The sequence below is a fragment of the Pyrus communis genome, chromosome 1 (assembly GCF_963583255.1).
Source record: "Pyrus communis chromosome 1, drPyrComm1.1, whole genome shotgun sequence".
Lineage (NCBI taxonomy): Eukaryota > Viridiplantae > Streptophyta > Magnoliopsida > Rosales > Rosaceae > Pyrus > Pyrus communis.
Window position 1 is genome coordinate 35824168 of NC_084803.1, and position 9596 is coordinate 35833763.

The following is a 9596-nucleotide window of genomic DNA, read 5'->3' on the forward strand; positions in this document are numbered from 1 at the left end:
GCCTTATAACTACGCGCATTGATGATGATCGGGACGTTAATGGTGAAATTTGGCTACTGATCGATCACCTATCTCAAAAAAAAAAAAAAAAGAAAAAGAAAAAAAGAAAAAAAGAAAAGAAGGTTTGAAAAAGAGATTCTTATTTATACGATTTTTCTGAATTACAAATTTACAATGAACTTCATCAACATGTAAGTGTAACCAAAATTTACACGAGGGCATATTGTTGTACAAACAAAAGGGTTGAAAAGACCGTATGAAACAATATAAAAAACTACGTGTTAGTTTAACGACTTGGTACAAGACATGTTGAGATTACATATGCTGTTAATTAACAAGAGCAACTTCTAGAAGCTGATAAGATATTAGTTTTGACATGGAGAAATGATAAGGTCATCTCTAATCGAAGGGTCCAGAGAGCCAGAGGGTCGAAAGTAGCCCGAAAATCGTCTCCAACCGAGGGCTAGGCCAGATGGCTCGTGGAATCTGAGAGGGCCCCACATAATTTGAAAGGGTTGGAGGGCTGGCTGCATGCAGCCAGCCAGCCAGCTAGCCAGCACGGGGCTGGCCAGAAAAATTATTATTCTTGTTGGTTATAACCAATATGAATCCCTTAAGCTAAAATTCAAATGCAACGGCTAGTTGACGTCAGCTAGCCGTTGCATTTGATTTGATTTGATTTGATTTTTACAGTTTTATTATTATTTTTTATTTACGAAATTTTTCCTATAACTTCTATTCCACAAAATTTGTTTCATTTTATTTTAAATTCTATTTTTTTCCTATAACTTCTATTTCACAAAATTTGTTTCATTTTTTTTAAATTATATTTTTTTTCCTATAACTTCCTAAGCCATTATACAACATTAAATTAAATTAAGTTGTGTGAATTATAGCCCAATATCCACCCTATTTATAGCAAAAGAAAAATTCAAATCCAACGGCTAACTGATGTCAAGCTGACGTTACTTAGCCGTTGGATTTGAATTTAAGTTGTAGTTTTTAAATAATAAATTATGTTTGGCCCTATGATCATTTGGCCCTCGGCTAGCTGTACTGTTCATTAAAATATTAATTTATTAGAGGACCAGAGGGCAGCCCTCGATTGGAGATGGCCTAAGGATACTCTCAATGTAAGATTCTCTACAGATTTTCTGCCACCTTATACTTTAAGATCAATACTCGTGCCAGCATAAAAAAAATATTATGCCAACAAAAATATGAGGTAATAGTAAATTCATAGAAAACCTCACATTTAAATTAGCCTCCTTAGACCATCTCTAATGGTTGGGCTAAAAGCCAAATATTTTAAACCGGAAAATTTAACTTTTAGCCCATAAACAGCTTTTCTGCTCCAATCGTTCTAATCTAAAATTTTAGCCCAAGATTATTAAAGAATGAACTTAGGCTATTTTTTTTGTCAAATTATTTTTTTTTTTTTAAAAATAAATAAATATGTGGACTATCGTAAATTAATTTTATGAACATTTTAATCTAAAAAAATTTAAATTCCGATAAATATTGGGTGGTGTCCACTCCAATTTATGGGCTAAACTTTGAGGGGAATTTGACCTTGGTTTAACATTTAACATTTACCCCAAATTTTCCCCTTGGGTTGGATTGGGTTTGGGAGAAAATTTTGGAAAGTAATTTAGCTTTTAGCCCACCATTAAAGTTGGTCTTATCATTTCTCTTTGACCTGAGTGCTCTATAGCTGTGAGCAAGCTTGATAGAAAATGATTTATGCTCAGTCATACCTCATTTGGCGTACGTTCTAGACTGAGGAAGGGATCTATGTGTGTTCAACTGTGCTTCAAGTTCAGTCAAATATAAGCACGCTTGATGTGCCTTCTAGCTACAAAGCTAGCTAGTCCAACTTTTGCACGTGTGCCCCTTTTGATGTTGATATTGTTATGATTTGATGGCTTGTCAATCAAATGAACTGGATGTCATCGCATTACCTTCGGGAAGGCTTAAGCCTTAAATAAATGAAAATAAATCCAAAAGAAAACTAATAAAAAAAAAATGAAAATTTTGAATTTTAACGATAAAGACAAAATAAAGAGTAAAGTGAATAGTATCAAGAGTGATTTTGTAGTGTAAAAATATGGTTTTTCGTTAAAATCAACAGTATCGAGAATTTTTCGTTAAAGTTCTCTAAATCCAATTGTTACATTTTTTGATATTAAATAAACTAATTATTTGTTGAAAGTAGGAAATTAAGATGGTAGTCAATATTTGTTAGTGAGAAATTAAGATGGAGTCTTTTGACCTTCTTTTTATATAATACTTTTAACTCTCTTTTTGTTATTTTGTGTTTATTTCCCTATTCACTAAAGATGATAGTAAACCATTAATTAGTAGCATTTTCTCCATCATCCTTTTGTTATTCATCCATTACCTAATCTCTTCTACAACTATTATTCTCTCAATTTTCTTCATTCTTTATGTTTTCACTTATTGGCCAAAGAAAGGTGTTCATGTGATGGGCTTTGGACTCTTGATTTTGTGCAAATAAGTTTGAGTCACATAAAGATTCAGTTGGGCTGTTGTATTCTAGAAGTAGGGGCAAATTTATAGAGGAATTGGGGTGGTCCTAGGACCCTTCGGTGATTGGAGAATGGCTTGTGAAGTACCTCGGAGGACCACCCTAAACCTTAGATGGAGCTTTATGAAGGACTGAATGGATAAATCATTGTGAAAAATAATAATTAGTCTCCTAGTATAAGAGTCACCCTCGGCTGGGTTTCATTCACCGGAGTTTGAATTTTGTAGTTACAAAACCGGCAGGGTAAAGTCAAAGTGAAGAAGATGGATTTTGTTTTTTGAACAAAGAAGAAGAAGAAGGATTGTATCAAGTTAATAGTATCTTAGGGAAAAAAAAAAAAACCTATCCATTTACCAGTTAAAAATTGGCACTAAATATTTTAGCAAGGCTTTTAATCTCTAAAGAACAAAACAAGGCTGTCCATATACATGCAATGTGTTCAACGAAATGTTTCATTTAAAAAATAGAGAAAAATTTTTGAGTGCTATTTCTGTCTACAAAGTCCTAGGACCATCAGTGTTGAATTCCTGGATCCACTACTAATTGGAGATGACAAGTCAATGGATATATTGCTGCACTTGTTCATGGACTTTTCAAATCGTTGTGAGCTTGAATGTCCCTAAAGAAAGCGAGATACCTGCGCCACAGTTAATTGTCGGCGTGCTTTTGAAAAGAATATTATAATTTCCTAGTAATTTTCCCAACAATTTTAAGGAGATTCAAATTCACGGAGCATGTACTTGAGAAGCTGTTCGACAATATTGGAGATCCCAACAAGTCATTCCGTTTCAAGGGAACTCATTTCAAGATGTCGAAGGGGAAATTCCTTTTCTATCTCAATCTTCTCAAAACTACCTACGTTCTCACCGACAAAAATCCAAGCAAAAATGGCAGGAGAACATGACCGGAGATGAGCTCTATGACCATAGAAGAAAAAGTCCAACAATATGAAAAAAATGAGTACAAATGCCGGTATTATCTCTTGAATTGTCTTGATGATATTTTTATGATTATTATGAGACCACTTACTCTTCTGCAAAAAAGATTTGGAAAGCTTTGCAGTGTAAATACGACACCGAGAAGGAGCAAAGAAATACGTAGCGAGCCTTTTTCTCTGTTACCAAATGGTGGATGAGAAATCAGTTGTGGAGCAAGTCCAAGATTTCCAAATGATTGTAGCGGAAGTCACATTCGAAGTTGTCAAAATTGGTGACATCTGGGATGCTAGGGTCCCTCCTAAAGTCAAGATATGTGCTTGGAAATTCTGTAGAGACATAATCCCAACCAAGACAAATCTGATTAGGAGGCATATTCCTGCTGACTCGCTGTGTGTGCTGTGTGATGGGCATGACGAGTCTCCCATTCACCTGTTGGGAGATTGCTTGGATGTCAACTATTTTTGGTAAGCGTCATTCGAGCGTGCAGATTCTTTCGGTCATTGAATGGGGCTTGGATTTGGTTTCTATACTTAACCAACACAATTTCGAAGTTTGCTTGATGGTATGGTGGGCCATTTGGGGGGCTCGAAATGACAAATTGTGGAATGGCAAGTCGGATGTACCTGATATCATCATTACCGAGCAATTAGCTGGTGGTTGGATTTCTAGAAAGTTTTCTCTGGGGAGCGTTCTTGCTCCTCCTATCATATTGTCTCTTCATGGACTAGACCCCTGCCTTGGTTCTTAAAAATTAATGTGGATGGTGCTTGGAAGGAGTCCAAGAAGATTAGAGGTCTGGGTATTGTGATTCGGAACCATCTCGGTCTTTTTGTGGTTGCTCGAGCATTGCTTTTTGAGTTTGTTTCATTACCTCTCCATATCGAAGCCCTTGCAGTTTGGGAGGGGTTATTGCTGACAATTCAGAGGGGTCATCAAGATATTATTATTGAGAGTGATGCATTCCAGATTATATCGGCTCTATGCAATGGTCTTCCCAATGGTTCCTTGATCAGTAACATTGTGAAAGACTCAAAGGCATTTTTGTCAATAATCACTGGAGCTACTGCTACCGATACACGTCATCAAAATAACGAAGCTACTCACCGTCTTGCTTGCTATGCTCTTCCTAGTTCTACCAACTGTTCGTGGTTTGAGGAACCACCTGATATTATCATTGATGTTATTATCTTTGATTGTAATGTCCAAACTTTGCTTTGCTGTGTCTTAGCTTTGTTTGTTGTTTTGGCTTCGGCCTACCCTTTTGTACCGAACTTTTTATCAATGAACTAATATTGTTGCTTTCCAAAAAAAAAAAAAAATTACAATTCTACTTCAATCTATTTGCTTTCTTCTTTAAATTTTTGGCATGCACATTTATGTCATATAAATAGAAAACATGTAGGAATCATGAGCAATTTGACTTTAATTACAACGGTGAAAAAACTCTTTGAAAAATGTGAAAGTTGTAGTAAGGTTAAAATACCAAAAAGCCTCATACAAATGTTGAAAGAAAAATTGGAATTAATTCATACTGATATTTGTGAATTTGAAAGAATTTTAACTCGTGGTGGAAATACATAGCTTATTGTTTTTATTGATGATTATTCCAAATATATTTATGTTTATTTGATGAAATAAAAGTGATGCTTATAATAAATTAAAAAAGTTCCTCCTTCAAGTGTAATTCCTTTGTACAATCTTTATGAATAATACATGAAATCGAATTACTATTTTCAATAATAATTGAAAGTGGTAGTACTACTAGGTTGTAAAACTATAGGGTGTAAACAGGTCTTTAGAAAGAAACTCAAACCATATGGAAGTATAAATAAATTTAAAGCCATTCTTGTTGCAAAGGATTTTAAACAAAAAACTAATCTAGAATTCTTTGATGCTTTTTCTCCAATTACTATAGTAATATCCACTACATTGCTAATTGTTATTGCTTCTATTCATGATTAGATTATTCATCAAATGGATGTGAAACAACTTATTTGAATGGAGATTTAGATGAAGAAATCTGTGGAGCCAAAGGTAATCTAAAAAGTCCAGAATATGACACGTGGACTTTTTCTCAAGAGACAAGAATGCCGTCATTAAATGGGTCAAAGCTCAACATCTTTGGAGGTTCAAACAGCTAACTACGACTGCTCAAAGCTCCCATGCTAATGTCGTGGAAAAGTCAAAGGCAATAAAGATATGATTAATTACTAAATCCAATCTTCAATACATTCCCAATCACAATCAACCATGGATGCTTCCATCATCATCCCAATACATTATCTTCTAATTAATATCTTAGGAATATTATTTCCTTATTCATCCAACATATGATACACCTTTGCCAATCAGATGCCACCATGTGTGGGGCAATCCATAACCCTATGGCTGGTCACTCTTCCCTATAAATACCTCTATTTCTACCAAATTTTGGTAAGCTTTTGCAATGCATACAAACCACTTTCACCCATTGCATAGGCAGGCCTATGTCCATGCCTGCCTTCCTTTTGCTTCATCACGCTTGGCCTGTCCTAGGCCTAGTTCCTAGGGGCTAACCCTTGTGGGTTGCCCAGCTCCGCGCCTTAAAGTTCCAGTCTTCTTTACTAGAAAAGATCCAGGTCACTGCATTAGGAAGCTAGCCGTGCATCACCAGCTCATCGGCTCCTTCCCGAGCTGTGACCTTCTTGCAGCAACCCGTTGCCCTGCCACGTTTTCTCACCTCTTCGGCATTCGTTAGCTAATCCATCAAGCCCCGACACTCCATAAAAATAAAGAAGGAAAATACATTTTTCGTACCTTGGTGCGCCACAAAGAAGAAAAACAACGACGACAAACTCTTCGAAAGGGCAAGCAAAGAAAAAAACTAGGATGGGTTTACAATATCCTCTAGTGTTTTCTCTTTTTCTTGTTGGGATAAAAGTTACTCTCCAAATTTCTGTAATCCTCTACTTAAGGTAGACTTAATAGGTTTGGTGGCAATTGGTTTACTTTTCCTAAAAGACTCCATCTCCAAGTTAAAATGGAGATCTACATCAAATTACGAAACAACTTTCTGCTCACCTATGCAGCTTGGGATTTTTACACCTACTGCTCATTTCTGCTTGTAGCCCAGTAGGTTTGGGGGCATTTGTGGAGCAAAAAATAATCCAAAAAATACAGAAGACGACATTGTGAACTTTTTCTCAAGAAAGACAAGAGTGCCCTCATTGAATGGGCAGGACTCTTAAATACTCCCACACGCAGTTCAGCATCCCTGAAGGTCCCGTGCTAGTGCCATAGAAAAGTTAAAGGCATTAAAGATATGATTAATTACTAAATCTCATCTTTAATACATTCCCAATTGAAGATCAACTCCATCAAGTAAGAAATCACATATTATCTCGTAATTGATATCTTGAGAATATTATTTTCTTATTCATCAAATGGATAACACATTGTGACTAATAGGATGCCACCATGTATAGGCAAAACCTTAACGCTATGGCTCACCACTACTCCCTATAAAAAACTCCATCACCACTAAATTCTGGTAAGCTTTTGATATGCATAAAAGTCCTTAACACTTATTCTTTTTAGAGATATTGACTTAGGCATTAGAGATTTAGTGGTCAAACCTCTTCTCCCACCTCGTAGGCGCATAAGGCTTTGGTCTTTGATCAATGATGTTAATATATTTGTAGGTACATATTCATCAAGAATGAAGATGGTGGATTTTTGCTATAACAAAATCTATATAGACCAACCCGAAGGTTTTGTCGAACCTGGCCAAGAGAATAAAGTATGTAAGTGTGGGACCATGATTTTCCAACGTTGGAGTAAGATTGATCCAAATACTATTACCTAAGAAGTCCGGTCATGGACTCACCAGCTCTTGACGAAGCTATATTAGACGGAGTAGAGTGTCACCATCACTCTACTCTGTGGCAATAGGTGGAGTCCTAGCAACTTAGTTGGATAATCATGTTTGTTCAATAGGATACGCGATTTGATCCAGATATGGATACAATCAAATCCTATAAGTTTTCGAGTCCCTACAATCTAGGGATAAACGTTCGCCACAAGTAATTAAAACTCCTAGATGCAATATCACTCACTAGATATCCTCTAGTATTCTCCCGCCTTAGAACAAGGATGCTATCCTAAAAAAGTCTTTCCCCCATTGTATAAATGCACCCCTCTATGGTTCATCTACGGTAATGCAATCTATTCGCTTAAATTCTCTTGTCCACAGCTTGAGTCTTAAATCATTCACTAAGTTAATTGTTAGAGACCCTTTGGCCGACATACCCCCCGACCTAAGTTTGCTTACGGTTGTTTCACTGTTTTGCAGGTTGCTAAGGATTACTTGGATTTGTTATGAACCACAACTCATGAAGGTATGCAAATTTGGTTCCACCAATTGGTTATTTCATCGAGAGAGAACCCATATTCCTCTCGACTAGACCACTTCACCCTATGATATGTCAGAGAGCTCAGTCAACAACGAAAATCCAACCATCTTCTTAGACAACACACACCAGGGGCACAATGGCATCACTGCCATTGATGAGATGTGAAAAGATGTCATGAATATTTGTCTATCCTTGAAGGTTGTTCGTCACAATCCATTGGTTAAAGAACATGCTTGACTCATTGCTATAATGGCCCACACTAAATATCTCCAGGAAGCGATTTCCTGCTTTAAGAAATTAGCTACTCGAAGGACGAATCTGACCTCTGGAGAGACCTTTTGATGTTCCTTTCTAGAAAAAACAACGCAGAAAATCTAAGAGGTTCCCAGGGATTTGCCGAGTCCAATCGCTCTATAAGATTAACTGCATATATGGGCAACAAGAATACCTGGGAAAAACCAGAAAATAGAGAAAGGTTATTTGCAATAGAACCAATACTGAGGGCTAACATCAACAAGTCGCTTGCCATTGACTCTAACATCTTGATGTTTTCTGATCGAGATTTGGATAACGTCTACTGGCTTCACGACGATGCCCTCGTCGTTAAGTTCTAGATCTTGAACGCCCTAGTCAACTATGTCCTAATTGACGATGGTTCAGAAGTTATCGTCTTCTTCAAAGATGCGGCTGAAAAGATTGGGATTCTCGACAACATCAACAAAGGGAAGACGAAACCTTCAATGGGGCACCAATGTAGCCCCTAGGAACCATGAATATAGCCATCCAGGCCAAACCCTACAACCACTTGGTAACCTTCCACGTGACAGATTTCCCGATCCTTCATAATGCAATCTTCGCCCGAAACTGGTTACATAAAATGAAGGCCATCCTTTCTAATTATCACCTGTTACTCTGCTAGCCGGCACTAGATGAAGTAAAAGAGATAAGAGAAGATTAGTTGGCAGCATGCTGTTGCGCCGGAGAAAGTATGAACATGATAAGGAAATGAAAACAATGTTCCAACACACGTGTGGACGAGTCAACATAACAATCACAGCTAAAGGGTCCATAGACAAGTTACAAAGAATTTGACTTGGATCTTGACCCCCAGAATGACATCTCCTCGGAGTTCAAAGCAGCCAAAGATGTCGTCTACATCAGTCTTGACCCCGATAAACTAGAACAAAAGGCTGAGATTCGCTTGAAGCTGACCAACCTAGAAAAAGAGCTATTTACCAACTTCTTACGAACGAATAGAGGCATGATTGCATGGTCAGTAGAAGATATGCCTAGGATCGACCCCTTAGTAATCTGTCACCGTTTCTAACTAAACCCAATTGCTAGACCAGTTATCTAGTGCAAATGGAACCACGGAACAGAACGTAGTAAGATTATAGGGGCAGAAATAGACAAACTTAAGGACGCCTAATTCATCGTCGAAGTACACCATTTGGGTTGGCTGGCAAACATTGTGTTAGTATAAAAAAAGAACATAAAATGGTAAGTGTGCATGGACTTTACAGACTTAAACAAGGTATGTCCAAAAGATCCATACTCTCTTCCACGAATCAACTTACTAGTAGACTCCACAGCAGGATATGAATTCCTAAGCTTCTTGGATGCCTACTCCGGGTATAACCAAAATAAAGATGTATAGGTTAGACATGAAAGCGACGTCCTTCATCATCGACCGAGGTACCTACTGTTACAAGGTTATGC

At 37.1% G+C, this 9596-nt stretch overlaps 1 protein-coding gene across 1 annotated transcript; it reads left to right on the forward strand.

The window, feature by feature from the left end:
• Nucleotides 1-3672: 3672 nt before the first annotated feature.
• LOC137726650 (uncharacterized) lies at nucleotides 3673-5627 on the forward strand. The gene is made up of 4 exons (XM_068465592.1): nucleotides 3673-3950; nucleotides 4038-4053; nucleotides 4156-4681; nucleotides 5449-5627. The coding sequence occupies exons 1-4, from the start codon at nucleotides 3673-3675 to the stop codon at nucleotides 5625-5627; spliced, it is 999 nt and encodes a 332-aa protein (XP_068321693.1).
• The last annotated feature ends 3969 nt before the right edge of the window (nucleotides 5628-9596 follow it).

Coding starts and splice junctions, on each gene's coding strand:
- LOC137726650 (XM_068465592.1), top strand. CDS start 3,673: ATGGTGGATGAGAAATCAGTTGTGGAGCAAGTCCAAGATTTCCAAATG. Junction 4,682..5,448: donor TGATGTTATTATCTTTGATT/GTAATGTCCAAA, acceptor ATTCATGATTAG/ATTATTCATCAAATGGATGT.